At 36.6% G+C, this 18,497-nt stretch overlaps 1 protein-coding gene across 4 annotated transcripts in view; it reads right to left on the bottom strand.

Annotated features, from left to right (window-relative positions):
- The window catches only part of MARCHF1 (membrane associated ring-CH-type finger 1), a 254,995-nt gene that overhangs the window by 149,715 nt on the left and 86,783 nt on the right, over positions 1-18,497 (bottom strand). For all 4 annotated transcript variants that reach the window (XM_017525974.2, XM_037737581.1, XM_017525976.2 and 1 more), the window contains one exon: positions 16,394-16,444. In XM_017525974.2, coding sequence (XP_017381463.1) covers positions 16,394-16,444 — 51 coding nt within the window. The remainder of the gene's footprint in view (positions 1-16,393; positions 16,445-18,497) is intronic.

Genomic DNA, 18,497 nt, shown 5'->3' with positions numbered 1-18,497 from the left:
TGTTATAACATTTGTGACCAAAAAAAATCTGGTTTTATTATACTTTTTTTTTTTTTTTTTTTTTTTTTTTTTTTTTTTTTGCATAAAAGTGCAGTTTCCAAGAACATTTTGATGGCAGCTAAGTGAAGACTTAATTTAATGAAATACACAAATCTTTTTAAAAAATATATATTTTATTGCATTTTAGGTTTTGGAGTACATGTGAACAACATGCAGGATTGTTGCATAGGTACATACATGGCAATATGGTTTGCTGCCTTCCTCCCCATCACCTATATCTGGCATTTCTCCCCATGTTATCCCTCCCCAACTCCCTGCCCCACACTGTCCCTTCCCTAGCTCCCTCCAACAGACTTCAGTGTGTGATGCTCCCCTCCCTGTGTCCATGTGTTCTCATTGTTCAATACCTGCCTATGCGTGAGAACATGCAGTGTTTGATTTTCTTAAACACGTGACAAGTTTACAATGCCTCATTTTATTAAGCTCCATTTTAATTATCCCATTCCCCTTCTTAAGGAACCCAAATGGTTTACTATTGTCTAGCAAAATAAATCTCCCAAATCTTTTCTTAATACCACTACATTAATCCTCCAATTATTTATTTCTATTTTTATTTTTTTAGACAGAGTCTTACTCTGTCACCCAGGCTGGAGTGCAGTAGTGCAAACTCTGCTTACTGCAACCTCTGCCTCCTGGGATCAAGCAATTCGCATGTCTCAGCCTCTCAAGTAGCTGGGATTACAGGCATCCGCCACCACCCTGGGCTAATTCTTGTATTTTAGTGGAGATGGGGTTTCACCATGTTGGCCATGCTGGACTCAAACTCTTGACCTCAGATGATCCACCTGCCTCAGCCTCCCAAGGTGCTGGGATTACAGGAGTGAGCCACCACACCTGGCCAATTCTCCAATTATTTTTGAAATCACTCCCCTTTTCTTTGATCGTATTGGTCCTACCTAATCTGTGATGCCTATTTACACTTCTGTGTGTGTCACACGGAAGAAAAGTCAGAGGATTGTGGAGGTGGTTTGGCATGTTGAAGTGTGGACAAATAACTCTTGGAGTACAGCACCTAGTTAAATATGCGGGTTCTTCCACTAACTTGTTTTGGGACTGAGGGTAAATTACTTAATGTAAGTCTCAGTTTTATAGTCTTGAAATTGTAAATCTGTCTAAAAGGGTTCCTGTCGGGTTTAGTGATAACATGTATATAGTACCTACTGGAGTGCTTAACACATAGTAATTGCTTAATAAATGATATATAGCAGATGCTTATTGAGTGATCTTATTAATATTAATAAGACACAATAAAGCTCTAAACTCCAGAAATTTAAAATCCAATCTTTTGTTGTGTTAATAACAAAATAATTTCTAATATCAAATAATGTTTTTAAACCTCAGATGTAATAAAAAGTAATTTTATTATGCATTGAGCAGCAAACAAAGCTTCTTGTTACACTTGGGCAGAAAAAGATCTATCTACAAATGATATGTTGCTCTGTTTCTTCATTTGGATTCACATGGGAGTGAATAAACATGATAGGGAATCAGTTAAATGGAAAGTTGGATGGATGGACCGAACTTCTGTTTTTAGGTTTGAAGAGGTTTAATTAACCATTGAAAGTAATGGCAAAACCCACAATTACTTTTGCACCAACCTAATAACATTTTTCTTCGACTTTTCTTTATCTACCTTAAATATATAATTACTAAACTATCTTTATCATAAGTTCTAACTTTTTTTTTTTTTTTTATGAGATGGAGTCTCACTCTGTCACCAGGCTGGAGTGCAGTGGCATGATCTTGGCTCACTGCAACCTCCAACTCCCTGGTTCAAGTGATTCTCCTGCCTCCCGAGTAGCTGGGATTACACAATTTTCCAAACACCTTTGAAGAACTTTCATCTCCTAGCTAAAATGTTGAGCTCAGTACTTGACAAATAGCATTCAATAAATATTAACTATTATTACCTATGTTATGTATTTTTCCATTAAAAATACAAGTCAAAGAAAAGACTCAAGTGTCATTAAGAAAAATGTTATTTTATACAGTGTAGGGCCATGCAGAAAATTAGTATGCAATTAAAATTAACTTTGTAAAACCTAGAAATATGATAATCAAATGAAATATTTGTAGTGTCATGAAATAATTGCAATAATTTTTGGTATTTGTAGTCATTTTGTTCTGTCCTCAGAATATGTAAGTTTTTGCAGAACGAATCTCTTCTATTAGAAGTCTCTCCAAGCCATGTAGCATGTACCTTGCAGTGTATAGATTAATGACCTTCAAACTGTTTTTGCACTTTTCAGCAAATGTGTTTATCTAATTTTGTAGCTGGGCAGCCACAAAGAGAAATTTTTGTATTTCATTTTTTCTTACTTTAAACAAAATTATTTAAAAATATTGGAAATATCAAGTTGGAGAATCAAGACAGCACTTAAATATGGAACTGCAATCATCAAGTTACCTGTCTAACCGCACCCCCAAAGTTCAACGTAAATTCCAAGAGGCAAAAAGTCATATTCTTTTAATGCAGCACAAATCAAGTACAAAAGATCTTTGCAAAAAAAGAAATAACTAATTTATTAGGGATTGGTTAACAACATTTTTCTGGCAGATTGAAGGCCTGTGATGAACCAAAATGTAAGGAATTACTATATTTTCATTTTCAAAAGATAAAAATAAAGAGCCGTTAAATCTGAGAATTTCAATGTGTTGTGAGGGAGTTATCTTTGTGGGTTCTAAGTACAGTGGATATAGAGTTCCCTTAGTTCATCCTTTTTCTGGTAACAGCAAGAAGGATGCATTCTTATAACTTTCTCTTTCTTATTTCAGTAGAAAGACAATACAAGAAACAACATACATGGTTATTGAATTCCATCTTATATTGGTCTATTTATATGTCACTATTTCTTCATATAGCTTTGGTTGTAAATTTTAATGAAATGAGAATTGAATGAGGGAATACATGATGTGACTCTGCAGTAATTAGTGCCATAGAGATTTGACAATTATCCAGTTAATCTGATCAACAAAGACAGCCCAGTTGGGTAGTTAATGTCTCAAAGTGGACTTATTTGGCCTAGTCAATCCAAATCGACTATGCACATTAATTACATGAACAACACAGCTGCCAACATTATCCTCACTGTAGGACACATGGAAACAGCTCAAAAATAGGGAGTGATAAACCACAAAGGAAACAAATATTGGATGATAGTGATAGCCAAGGAAGTGTATCTGAGAGAAGCAAAAAAGCAGGACTCAATTGTATAAAACAAACAAAAAAGGCTGAAGTTATAAAAAATTAAAATCGATCATTAGTATTTAATAATATGAGATAAAAGGAGATAGAAAGAAGAGATGGTGTAACCCTATGAAAACCATATCAATGTATCATCTTTTGTTTAAATGGATTAAAGATTATTTTAAAAACCTGACTTCTTTGGCTTTTAACAACACAAACATTGCATCTTTAATTTACTTGAGGTATTTGAATTAAAATATGTCCAACCCTTTCACTGATCAATCTTTATCGATGATGGATCTAAATGAGGCTTATTGTCATAGTTAGAATATCTGGAAAATAAAATTATTTCTTAAAATAATAGGTGAAAATCTCAAAGATACAACCGCCAGGTGAAAATCTCAAAGATACAACCACCAAACTACCATGTTAGATAATATGAATTTAAAGAATATTTGTATGGTTCATTGACCTCACAGATTATTTTTTTAAGATATATCAATTTGGCCTCAGAACAATTTTTCTTGTACCGAGTTTTTAATTGAGAAAATCTAGAAGGAGAAAGTAATAATTGCTAAGAGTATCAATTGACAACATTCATTCCTCTCTGAATACTGTCTACTATCCCACCTTCTAAAACCCTAGAAAACTGTTAATGATGGATAGATAAGACTTTGAATGTATTTTCTCATTTCATCAGCAATTCATTATACTGAATTACTTGAGTATCTGCAAAAATTAAAAATAAATGAAATTAAATCAGACTCATTTAAAATAAATTCCTTCCATTGGAAAAGCAACTGCAATTTCAAGGTTGTCTTTATTCCTACGAACTCTGGCCTATCACCAGGAGTGTAGACAGCTCAGATCTCTTGACATAATGCCCAGCCAAGTACAGGCTCCCGAAAACCTCAGAAAAGGGGTCAGGCCAACCACTTACTGGGTGAGGACAGGCAGAGCAGGAGTTTAGAGCCAAGATAGTAAGAAACACTGGCAAGGGCAATTGCAGTGTTTGCAATTGCAGTAGTTCTGTGTTTGGTATAATATTACAGATGGCCGGTGGCAAGGAATGAGTTCCATCCCTAGCACCACAAAACCATGTTATTCATTTGCTTTCACAGTTATCATGTAAACCAAATACTGACCCACATTAGCTTTATTGCTGGCCTGGAAAAAAAACTGCCAACATTACCACAATACCACAGTCGCAACAATTAGAGTTGTTTCTTTAATTCTCTGGGGGCCAATTTATAGTCAATAGTTTTTAATTTTCATTATTTCTTTTTTTTTTTTTTTTGAGACAGAGTCTCACTCCCTCACCAGGAGCCAGGCTGGAGTGCAATGGCGCGATCTCATCTCACTGCAACCTCCACCTCCTGGGTTCAAGCAATTCTCCTGCCTCAGCCTCCCAAGTAGCTGGGACTACAGGTGCGCTCCATCACGCCTAGCTAATTTTTTTGTATTTTTAGTAGAGACGGGGTTTCACCATGTTGGCCAGGATGGTCTTGATCTCTTGACCTCGTGATCCACCTGCCTCAGCCTACCAAAGTGCTGGGATTACAGGCGTGAGCCCCCGCAGCTGGCCTGTTATTTCTTGTTAAGAAAAAAATTATGCAAGCAAAGCTGAATGGCAAGTATTAGGATGTAAAAACTCAAAAATATTGTCACATATTGTCCAGATTTTGGTTCTTTTTCTAGGTGTACTGAAAATATTTAGGCACCATTCACTTTTTCCTAGAGAGAAGTTTAACATATTTTCTAGAGAAGTAGTGTGATAACAGAAATATTCTAGAGCGATATTATTCAGTGTGGAAATTACTGAGCACTTGTAGCTACTGCACAACAGAAGAACTGATTTTTAAATTTTATATAATTACAACTAGTTTGAATTTAAATAGCCACCTGTGACTAATGGCTACCCTACTGGATAGTGCAGTTCTGGAGTCAATAACCAACTACTTGTTACTGTAAATTCACCTGCATGGATTGTTTTCCCATCCACTTCCTAAAGCAAATTCTTTATCATCTTGACCTCGGGGACTAGACTCTTGGAGAAAGATTTGTCCCATCACGTCTGGGATGAGTAAGAACTATTCACATCATCTGGCATGTTTAAAAGACTTGAGATTTTAAATTCATGTCATAAGTCTACTCATTTATATTATATTAAAAAAGGAAATTACAAAAAATATTAAAGTATCCTATCAAAGGGTTTAACTTAAATTAAAATGGCCCATTTTATATGTTGAGATTGCCCTTGCCAGTGTTTCTTACTATCTTGGCTCTAAACTCCTGCTCTGCCTGTCCTCACCCAGTAAGTGGTTGGCCTGACCCCTTTTCTGAGGTTTTTGGGAGCCTGTACTTGGCTTGGCATTGTGTCAAGTGATCTGAGCTGTCTACACTCCTGGTGATAGGCCAGAGTTCTTCAGCTAAGGAGAAACAGAGCATGAAGACTACATGCCAACAGAAATCCCATGTTCCATTGTGTTTGATTTGTGAGCCAATCTGCAGCCTCATTTCTGAATTTCAGCTCCACAAATGTAGTCTTTCTTAACAGAAAGTATTTCCAATTAAAATTACTTTGACCCTGTACTTCCCTAAAAAGAAAAAAAAAAAAAAAAAAAAGAGTCTTCCTCTTCTTAAGGGCTGTTCACAGTGGCAATAGACTGCAAACTGATTAAACACTGAAAGGAGACTATATTAGTCTGTTACAGTGCTGGAGGGGATAAAATGTTATTGATCCTAGCTTCTTCATGGACATTCTCTTCAGGGTTTAGCTCACTGACAATAGTTAAAGGTGGAGTTAAAAGAAGTCCTTAGAAACCATGAAGTCAAATGTAGTTGTTTGAGAGATGAGGCCCTTCCTCACCAGCCATCCAAACACTGTTCACGTAAAAGTACATTAAAAAGTGCTTCCAATTCTTCCAGTTACTGAAAAGCTGAAGAAACAAAATGTGGACTAATGCTGAAAGAAACCAGCAAATAAATAAAGATTACAGAATTTAAGGACCACATTACTGAAGAAAAAAAGGAGGGAATATATTTTATACCCTTCCGTACCTATCACTGCCAGAATACAACATGAAGCCTCAGACGTAATTTAACAGGCTAACCAAAGCTAGCTAGAATGGGAACAGACTGCTTGACTTGCTAGGCTACAGTCACAAGAAGCTCAAAGTGCTAGGCAGCAATCAAAGGTTTAGGTTTACTAGGACTCTTATTTTGTTCTTATTTGGGAGTGTTACATCTCCTGTGAACCAGAAGTTATAAACCTGCAGAGCCCAAAGTGCTGGCTGTGGGAAGCACAAATTCCCCAAGGGGACAACTGGGAGTGATGATAAACAGGGTAACTTTTACCTATTAGTTCTTGGGCCCAAGTATTACAGGTATATAAAGCAAAGCACCATGGAGCTAAATCCCACAGGATTCAAAAAATACGCCGCATCCTGTGGGATTTGGTTCTGTTTTCCCAGGGTGTCTTTTCCAAGCTGATGCCTCTCATGTATCTTCAAAAGGCTGTAGACTTGCTGTATCAGGCTGGCAGCATTGGGCTGGTAGGGTATGCACTAATCCCACTAAATGTACATTAAATATTATGTATTTTATTGTGAATATACATCATATATTTACTGCCTCACCATTTTTGGGCTGTAAAGTGAATCCCTGAATTAGAGACCATGTTAGGCAGAATCCTGTCCCATGTTAGGCATAATCCTGTCCCATGTTAGTAGATTAGATACTGAGACCTCAGATGTTGGTGCTGGATGACAGCATGAGAAAATTCTGCTACATAACGGTGACAGCAGAAATACATAGGTCCCTCAAGTGATATACTAGGACACCTCTTTCCCTCTCACTAGTTTGGATGTAAATGGACAAATATAGCAATTACGGCCTGATAAGGGAATGGCAGCCCGGGACTCAGATTTCTCAGGAAAGCTATCCAGAACAGCATAAGTGCTGAAAAAAGGTGAAAGGAATCTAAAATGAATGAGGGTGAAGACATGGTGAGTATCAGTTATGACCTGTGAACCAAATGCATCAATGAGGGCTATGTTTCCTTCCACTTAACCTCTTAAAAGTTTCCTACAAAGTGTAACCAGCCAGAATTCTGGAGAAGCTATGTTGAGGTGAAACAAACTTAATGTGATACTTAAGTGGATCTCAGTGGTCCAAGCAGTCATCAACAGTGGAGGCTTTTCCCCCACACAGATCTTTGCTACAGACCAGTGTCCCCCATTACCCAGCTGCTGTGTGGCTGATGATCATAGCTACTCCCTTCTCTGGAGAATCACCTTTGGCCAAACAGGAACTTTGTCAGCCAAAATCTATAGACTCTTCTACCTCTATAGGCCAATAGTTGTTTGACAGACATGGGAAGACTGACCCCTTTTCCTCAAAATAGGATTAACATGCGGTGCAATCAGTCTGGCAGAGGTTCTCTACGGGATCAGCTGAAGCTTGTGTGTATTGGTAACATGTTCATGGACTGGCATGGCCCAAGGATCACTGCTTATAAGTCCGCAGATCCCTTGTTAAGAACTTATGTATTGTAAGTTAACAAAACAAAGCAGGCTCCATTCATTCATTCGATGTGTATTTGTTGAGTGTGTCCTACTTCTCAGTCACTTTTCTGGGGTTGAGGAAGGAGCATTGAATGAAGAAATAGTTATCACCCTCCTAGAGGTTAAACCAATTAAAATATATATAATATTGCAGATTATGATAAAATTCTTAAAGAAAAATAAGTAGGAAAGGAGATAGGTCCTCACTGATAAAGTGATATTTGAATAGAAACATAACAACAACAAGGAGGCCAATCATGGTGCTGTGTGGGGAATGAGCATTCTGGGTAGCAGGAGCAGGCAGGGCAAATGCCGTGAAAACAAAACCTAGCCTTGAGGAACGACAGGAAGTCCGTGTGTCTGGAGCCCAGTGACTGAGAGGAAGAATGAGAAGAAATAAAATTAGAGAGATGCTGCAGGGCTGGATTATGGCTCCTTGGCCCATGAAGGAATTTAGGTTTTATTTTGAGTAATATAGAAAACCGTTAGAGGTTTTGAACAGCAGCAAGACATTACATGATATTTGGAAAGAATCATTTTGGCTGTTGTATGAAAAACAGGCTTAGAAATAAATATAAGGATGATTGTTTCTACCATGTCACCATTCAGCTTCTCAGTCTATTCCCTGCAGAAACCTTGCAGGTCAGGCAAATGACAATGGACCATGGCAAATGGAACCAAGTGGAAGCACTAACTGAAGCTGTTGTGTGCTGCATGTAATGTCTTTACTCGAGAAGAACAACACACTATCTGGCTTGTGGTATGAGGCTGTTAATCTAGTAATGTGTTCTTTAGAATACGTGTCATAAATGTGGACCAAAAGCAGTTTGTATTCATCTGGCATGGACATTAATATACGACCATGATCCTGCTCCAGGGATATTTTACAAAATAAACTGGAGGTAAACTCAAATGTCTAGCAGCTGTCAATTATTAGAAGAGCCCCTTGTATTGATGATATCATCAAGTACAATAAGGTCTAATAAGCAGGAAGCGCCAATATTCTGAATGCTTTGTTAGGATACCTGTGTCCCAGAGAATAGGGAAAAAATGTACATATCTTCAGGAGCTGGACAGCTCAGTGAAATTTTTAGAAATTCCATTGGCTAATGCATGCTAGTGCATTCCTTCTGGAGTTAAGACCAAATTTTGCATTTCACTTACTATCAAGAAAGACCCAGAGTGTTTGATAGAAATCTTTGAATTTTAAACACAGCATAAACCACATTTTGGAATGATACCCCATTATCAGATTACTCAGAAAGCTGCAGTTTTGAGTGGGGCCTTGAATGATAGAAGGTTCTGCAGCAATTTCAGCTGCAATACAAGCAACCATGATGTTGAGAGAGCAATAATAAGTGGCAATACTACTAGAGGTACCATGATAAATAAAAATGTAATGCGGGCTCTCTGTCAAGCTTCAAATGGAGAACTGCAGTGAAAACCCTGGTGTTCTGGATCAAGGCCATACTATTGCAGCAGAGTTCTTTTACCACTCAGGAAGCAGCTCTTGACAAGCTGCCTGGCCGTAGAAAGACTGAAGGCCTTACTATGGACATCAGCTGACCATGTGACTGGAACTATCCCTCATGTGCTTAATAACACATGTTACATTATCCAGAAGGCAGAGCAGCAATTTATTGAATAATGGAATTTACTCATTTTAAGAAAGTAGGGTTGCTGCGACTTGAGTAAGCAAGACATATTTTGAAATTTTCCACAGTTGCATATTTTCATTAACCCACACCCAGGTTTAATTTTAAATAAGTGATTACAGCCACTACAGCACGATAAGGCTCAAAGGTCAGAGACACGTCACCAGCAAGCCACTTAGACTAACAGAAGTGATCATCAAGAACGAGGGATATTTGGAATGAGTCAGAAGAAGGATATGATGAATCTGTTATAACCTGGCAGCTGTAGCCATGAGAGCTCATTCTGCTAATCCATGTCTTTTAAGTTTCTCCTCAGAAATGGTGGCCAATCATCATCAATACAAATCCATGACAGGATGGAATGAGTTCATACGGATCTGGGCGGCTCAAAGGATGGATGATAGCAGGTGCTGTGGGTATTCCACCTAAATCCCTTTGGGTCCCTCTCACCGGTTCAAGTACACATCTCCTTTGGCTTCTGGGTGCTTTTGTTTCTAAAGTCCTATTACTGTAGTTCTTTTTGGAAATCTGCCCTTTGGCTTCTTGGACAGTTTACCCACATGAAAAGAGAATCAAAGTGGTTAGGAGTTTTTATCTCCCTGAATGACTCTGAGCCAATGAATGGCAAATACAAGAGGATGAAAGCCTTGCTCCCTTCCTCAAGAGGGGACAAAGTGAAGTGCATTTTATATTCCAGCATCCCCACGCAGGAGCAGGGAACTTCTGATTTCTTTCTCTTCTCTGTATTGCCTTTCTTACTCCTTGGATGTCTTCTAGGAATATTGTCATAGTGAATCATTGAAAAAAATTCTCATCTCAGGATCTGCTGTGAGAAACCTGACCTAAGACAGATTCCTGTTACACATTTATGTGGGAAATTTGATCAGCATTTTGAGTCTGGAATTCATGGCAGAGATTTGAGCTAAAAATATCTGCTTGCTAGTTGTTGGCCTATGGATTATATATAAAGTTATGAGGCTAAATGAGATCGCCCAAGGAGTGAGTGTATACAAAGAATATGCCTCAGGACATAAGAAGGTCTCAGAATTTCTTATCTTCTCCCACCCAGCCTTTAATAATTGAAATAACATTATATCCATTTCCTCAACTTTGGTCTCAGACAGACCTCAACTCAGGCTCTCTGAAAGTTCTCTAATTAGTCCACCCCAGAAATAACCCATGGTTATTTCTGAATTATATAGCCTACTGTACTTCATCAACCTATCAAATTACCCTCTAAATGTACGTAGTCTGAAGGGATAGATGATTTATAGGTCCATTGTGTAGGCAAACCAAAATGGAGCTCTCAATAAATCAGAACATTAAACACCTGTTTAGAGGTGTAACACTTGGCTCAGGCTTTCAGTTGAAAAGAATTCTCAGTATGTTTTACATATAAGAAACACTTTCACCTTGACCTTGCTGGAAAATACTTTGGAATCTTAAAGGCAAATCTGGAAAAATATGGAGAGATGAAAATTTACAGAAGCAAAATTAAAGTATATATTTGATCAGAAGAAAACACCTAGTTAAAATGCTGTGATCCGTATAACACATTGCACACAGTACACCATCAAAAAATATTTGTTGAGTAAATGGTACTGACTATCCCAGGCATCTTTATTTATTTCAGAATTAACTGGTGTGCACATTTTATAAACTTTACCTTAACATTTTATAAGATATTTTAAGGTAGAGACTAACTGAAGAATTGAAATGAATCGCTGTCACTTAAATGAAATCTGGGGAATGTAATAGGAAATGAAGGAAACTAACTGAAATATCGTTTTGTCAAGCTAGTGGCTTTTGAATTTCTTCTCATAAACAGATTAGATTTTGTGAGCTGCTTCCTACACACACCAAAAAGCACAGGATTTTTTTTAAAAGAAAATTCTGTTGACTTGAATTGAAAGTACAAGTTGTTCTCTCCTTTTGACGGTTTGCTTTTGAAAAGTTTTCTTGTGAGAAACATTTTATGCTGTTGCTAGTTAAATGTAATGATGCTTCACCCTTGAAGAAATAAAAGGCCAGATTTGGCTGACTTTTCTTCTTGAGGAATCTATTTTTGAGTAATATGTGTGTTCAAAAGCAGTAACAAGCACTAATATAAAAAATATTAAAAATTAAGTGATGGATAAATGAATGCCACTTTTTTCACACCCAAGATATTTTAATAATTTCACATATACTGTATTAAACCTATATAGCTTCTCTGTAGCTTTTGGATCAACTTTCAACTTTAATATATCCAAGGCATACCAGACTTACTTGAATTAAAAATAAAAGAGAAAGAAAGAATCATAGGTGTAACTGTCTTGTATTTACTAAGACAAACTAGAAATATGAAATACTAAGAAAGTAAATGTTGCAAGGACCAGAAAACTCAAAGTATAATTGCTGTTGAATAATATAGTGTACAAAGATCCAGAGGTAAAAACTTAGGAGATATCATTTTTAATGTTCACTAAAAATTGCACATTTATTATTTATCCCATGTTTGGAAATTTTTTACTTTCACAGTGGCAAGACCATGTTTATAAGGAACAATCCTGAATGGCAAAAATAATAATGTTCCATTTTATACATACTCGCTAAGAAAAGTCTGAAGGACGTTGATGGGTTCTAGATCGATATCTCTGTTTCTAAGCCAGATCACACTTGAATGACTATTGTTGAGCTCTGTCTTATGAGCTCCCCCGGGAGGTGACATTTCTTCACATGTGTTGTCAAGCTTACTGAGCTTGACAATGTCACATAGATTGAGGCTGTTGACTTGAATGACTAAAGATAATTCATTCTATTATTTAAAGTTTCATCTCAAAAACGCTTACAAAGTATTTTATGTAACTTCTTCCTTATAATCTATGTTTTCTAGCTTCCATGCTTTGGACTTATAACCCTTTAACAGCCTTCCCCGACAGCTGATCAATTAACACCCATTCTTCAAGTGTCTATTTACATACCATTCTCCTAAGAAACCTTCTCTGCTGCTACCCTGTCCCAATTAGATGGAAGTGATGGCTCTCCGAATTCCCATAGGCTGCGTCTATACTTCTTATTTAGGTAGCATATCAGGGGTTCCACTCACCACGCCCAGGTTCAGACTTTCTGGGAGAACTCATGACAGCATCTATCCATACTTATGGCTATGATTTATTACTAAGAAAGGATACAAGGCAAAATCAGCAAAGGGAAAAGGCACAGCGAGTGATGGAGTGAAGTCCAGAGAAAACTAGCAGCAAGCTTCCAAAAATTCATCCCAGTGGGTGTGCTGGAATGTGCTCAATGACTTTGATGACACATGTGAAGAATGTTGCCACCAGGGCGGCTCATAAGAGACTCAGTACTCAAAGTTATTACTGGGGGCTGAGTGTGTAGGCAACCACATGTGCCAAGACTCCAGACTCCCAGAAGGAAGGCATGTGCTTAGGATAGCTATGTTGTTTGCAGTTCAGGCACAGCGAATCATTCTTAACAGGTAGGGTGAAGCACTACCTACGGAATCTGTTTCCAGATGTCAGCCAAGGGTAATTGTGCCTCAGGCTTTTCTCAGAATAGGAGTCTTAGGTCTGTTATGTTAACAATTCTATGCACTGTTAGCTATACAATTTCATTGTAAGCTCACTGAGAACTGGGGAAGGAATTTTTTGTATTTTTACTCCATAATTCCCAGTATAGAGCAAGAATTTTGATATGTGACACTCAACAAATATTGCCGATGAGAAAGTTTGATTCATTAAATAACTGCAAGAAATAGGCAGAAAAGCAGACTTAGAAATACAAAGGACAGTTTTTCCATTCCATTATGGATGGAGTCCTCTGTACTGTCTGTGATTTTCCTGTGTCTAAGGACAGAAGATAGCATAAGCAGATAAAAAGTAAAACACCCATTGTGAATAATACTATTACTGACATAAGACAATTTATTATCATCAAATATATGTACATTTTTTTTGGAAAAAGAAATATGCATTTTTTTTCAGAAAAATAACCTCAGATCACTAACATCTTCCTTAAGCCTGCCTACTCTGCATTTTATTATTATACCTATAAAACATTGCATATATTATAGACCACGTCTCCAATTTACTTACTTCAAAAGATATTTACTGAGCACTTGTTTGAAGCTGTCACTGATATAGAAATATTAAGAACCCCATAATAAAAATAGGTAATACACAGGCCAAACACTGTTCTAAGCACTACTGTAAGAGGTAGATCCTAATATATATATGCTCCTTTTACAGAAAAAGTTATTAGGGATGTTAAATAACCTTCCTAAGATTCCTAAGAGTTACTCCGCTATCCATCCAATCACTCCATTGTACTGATTCTCATACCCTAGAAATGCTCAGTCTTCAACATAAAAAATTATTTTGACAAAATTAAGGAAAAAAAATCTTTGCTCCATTGTTAAAGTTTTCTTCTCCAATACTTTCCAAATTAAAGAACCTAAGTATTTCTAGATTTGGCCATTTCATGACTGATAGATTATGTAGTCAATAAATAATTTTTCACTTACCAATTTATGAAAAAGTAGTGAGGACTCAACAACATATTAACATTGTGACTCATTCTGAACATAATGGGAAAGTTAAATTGGTTTAAATAGGTAAATTCATGTGCACTGAAATCTGTTTATTCCTACCACTGTCTGATGGTGGCGTTTTTGTGGTACAGTTGAAGTGATGTTTAAGAATAGAGTTTTTCATTTCTTTCTGAATAGGATACATTTTTGTAATTAATTGTCTCCCACACAGAAGTACAATTGATACATAACAGACCCTGAAGAAGAACTCATAGAAGGGAAACTATACTCTTGATTTTTCTATTTCTTAAAACATAAAAGACTAAAACATTATAAACAAGCTGCATTAAGTAAAAGTCAAAGAGTAGTTTAGAAGTGCAGATATAATTTCACCCCTGGATCATGAAACAGTATTTGGTCTAACAAAGGCGTTGTCAGTACTGTTTACAAGTTTTTAGGTCTTTACGGATTCAACATTAGTATTCAAGTTGAGGAAGATGACAGAGTTCTGTGGTTGTGGGCAAGGCTTTTCATTGTGAAACTAGGGTGATAGACATTTGAAAGGCATTATTTTATTTATAACCACTTAAGGAAACCTCCTTCAGGTGACTGATATTATCGTCATCCCTATGTCATAAAGGAGGCAACTGTGTCTCAGGAAGGTAAAGTGAACATCTTAGGATCATGAGAGTAGGAAGTGACAGAGTGGTGACTTACACTCAGATCCTTACTCTTCAGAGTTAGTGCTCTTAACCAGTAGGCCTCGTTGCCTCTCAAATATCTCTGAAGGGACATAGATTTGAATACAATTAGAAATGTTCAGTACCAAGCACTGAGGTACAATTCTCTATGTGTCCCTCACATCTCTGCATGACTTGCAAGCAAACACATTGACTGATATTAGACTATCCTAAAGAGTGTTAGTATAGCGGATGTGTTGCAAGACAGAGATATAGTTTTCCCATGGAGGAATGGGCAGGAATGTTTATTCTTATAAAAATACTAGAGTCTGCTCCTATAAACATCCCAGTGTGTGTGCAGATGTCATCTGGCCATTGGCATTTCCTGAAAAAACTGGGCTTTGGAAACAAGCATGAGATAATGTTGGTACTGTGGTCACAACTTTTTTCTTAATGAGTTGTAAAACCTTTTGTTTCTGAAAACAGAAGAGAAGAAAACAACTTCTCTAAATTGGAAGTTGACCTACTTTCTGTAATGCCTGAAGATTATTACTATTTTGGGGATCCTCTTGAAAGAAAGTAATATATAAAATTACAAATACGAAGTTAATTTCAGGAATGTGGAAAGGTCCCGGCAAGTGGGAAGCCCTGAAATTGAAGCTCTAACCATGACAAATCCATCTTGCTTCTAATTATATTTTTGAAAGTCATTTTTTTCCATTTTGACAAATGACTCTAAATTACTTTTCACTTCCCAAGCACCAGGTGTATATATCACATGGTGACTCATTTTAAAGAATACTCCTTACATTTTGTCTTTTAGGCAACATAAAATCTAGAGTATGTCTCTCAAACGATAATCTTTTCAACACTCTGGTGTGCTATTTAGATTTATATACGATCTAGGGAATATTTTGTTTTATCGTCCACCAACTCTACAAACTAAACATGACCAAACTGATGTTTTTATTAAATTGATTTCTAAAACTTGCCTTGGTGACCAAGATAGGTAAATCCCAACAGAGTTCAGCTCAAACGCCAGAAAAATTAAATTCGCGAGAATTATACCATCAATGTTGATATAGTTTCAACTTGGATATATTGCAGATTTATGGTGTTTGAAACGAGAGAAAGAACATACTTTACATGATACTATTTGAGTAGCAAATTGCCCAGTCATGGTGGCTCACACCTGTAATCCCAGTACTTTGGGAGGCCGAGGTGGGCAGATCACTTGAGCTCAGGAGTTTAAGACCACCGTGGCTAACATGGTGAAACATCATCTCTACTAAAAATGCAAAAATTAACGGTGTGGTTGTGGGCAACTGTAATCCCAGCTATTCAGGTGGCTGAGGCAGAAGAGTTGCTTGAACCTGAGAGGTGGAGGTTGCAGTGAGCCAAGATCTCACCATTGCACTCCAGCCTGGGCAACAGAGTGAGACTCCGTCTCAAAAAAAAAAAAAAAAAAAAAAAAAAAAGAAAGTAGCAAATTACCTCTTACACACAACATGGAAAAAGAAAAAAAATAGCCTAACTTATTTCTTGTGTAAAATCATGTCTTTTTATTATGGTAAAATCTTAAAGTAGTTAAAACCATGAACAAGTCACATTTGTGTTCTCCTCGCAGATAACAATTATAGGTTAAGCGTTATAAACATTTATGTGAACTAATGAAGCATAGAATTAAACAAACAAGAAAATGAGTACATTTCACCTACTTTTGAAATGTTACTTGATCGACTTGCAGATCGCCCTGGGGATTTTTCATTCTGAAAAAATAAAATTAGAAAGGTTGATTAAAAGTAGGTATGGCACTTTCACCATACTGTACCACGGAGGAGAAAAACCACAGCACAGGGAAAGTTGTGAACGCTTTCCGTATTGTTTTGACTAATAGACATACTGATTGCTTATACAGAATGTTTTTCTTTTATGAAATTATATTTATCTGATACCAATTAGTGTGCTTTAAAAAATGCTTCAATTAACGTCTGACTATTAATCAGGTTAGAAGTGGTATTTGTTCCCAGGAAATAATTATTTCTCTAGAAAAAATTATGAAATTCTTTGAAACTAAAATTAGACAGCAAAAGTGTAATCTACTACTTCCCCTTTTACCCTTGCAACTAGGAAATTCTGAATAAATTCTGGTTTTCAGTATCATTAAATATCCTGTGCTGGGTATGTGGTATCTACATCTACTTTGTATTCTTCTAAAATGCATTTTATTTATTATTTTTGTTATTTTTACATACTTCAAAATTAAAACATTTGCTTTTTAAAAGTTAAGATGCTTCTGATTATATATTTTTAAATTAAAACTTAAAAATTTTGTAAATATTTATATCCTCAGTTCTTTCCTCTTAAAGAATTTTTTATTTAGTGGAAAAGAGACATGAAAGAAGCTTTTGAATAAATGTTTTTTAAAGGGTCAGACAATTTTAAAGTAGAAATAAACCTTAAGTAGTTGAGCCCTCTCGTTTAAAGCCCAGAGACATTGTGTTCCTGAAAATTATACAGCTGCTTTTATACTCTGCCAATTATGTGCCGGTGGGTAATCAACTGGAAAAATCAGTTTATAAGCGTTATGCATTTTACATGTAGAAAGAGATCAAAGATAAATTTACACCTCTCCTTCTGTAGAGAAAATGTTGCTGGAAGAATCAATTCTGAATACTAAAACTTTATAAAGGATCTGAAATGACATTGCCATTGAAATAATTTACCTGTGTAAGATTTTTTTTTTTTTTTTTTTGAACTTCTGGACTCAGCCCCATAGTGGGCCCGAGTAGGCAACTGCAATGCATTTTGACAGAGGTCATTTTTGAGAACTACGTTGTTATAACAACCCGTGGGGCTGAAATTGCCCCACGATGACTACTTGAGACAGATTTAGAAACACAGTGATAACAGGATATGGCAGATGTGTTATTGCAGAAAAACAGTGGCTGCATTCACTGCAAACTGTCACTGTGTCATGCGCAGGCTTACAAATATTCCAGCTGAACAATACTTTTTTCTTTACATGCAACATCCATCTCATACAACCACTGATGTCACTGCGGAGCATGTTATTACAGACCGAGATGAGTCACAACGATATGGTTAGTTACACCTCATAACAGCCCCATGCTCCAGCTGGAGATTAACGTGTATGCTACCGCAGACATTTTTTCCTGATTAGCTCCACTGGTGATGGAGAGAGGCACTTTTCTACTGACATCCCAACTCCTCTTCTAGAGACTATAAAACAAAATCAATCCATCTTTCCTTCTCAGTGAAATTTAGGATTTTGACACATTATTGTGTAGGACAGAGTCACATAATATAATAGGCTTTGGGAGAGACTGGTAGCAGTGGTTATTTTTTTTAAATGTTTTCTATATTTACATGATATTTGAGAACGTGATTAAGAACTAGAATTGAAAGGTGCTGCCACAGGAATCAAGCAAAATAAGAAATTTAATTTTGCATAGGATTATTTAATTTTTCAAACTATATGGGACTTCGTGGTGTTTTGAGATAAAACAAGAAAGGCCAGACTCACTTTACAATTGTGTGAGTTTACCATAGAGTTATAACAAGAATATCATTTTCACATTCTCTACCAGCACCCACCAATTGAATGGGGGAAAAGCATCTGCTTGATTATTTAGTACTTCAAAGGATCTTTTAACTTGAAATGGATTGGCTTTATTTTCTCGAATTAGAAGGTCATGCATTGAAATAAACAAACTTAGGCAAAGGTTAACATTTTTGCCATGGCTAAGTTCTCTATTGTTTCTATACCAGTACATGGAAAAGGAAGGTGCATCAGAAAAG

Source organism: Cebus imitator, unplaced genomic scaffold (genome assembly GCF_001604975.1).
Source record: "Cebus imitator isolate Cc_AM_T3 unplaced genomic scaffold, Cebus_imitator-1.0 Scaffold40, whole genome shotgun sequence".
NCBI lineage: Eukaryota > Metazoa > Chordata > Mammalia > Primates > Cebidae > Cebus > Cebus imitator.
This window is presented reverse-complemented; position numbering and strand designations above follow the sequence as displayed.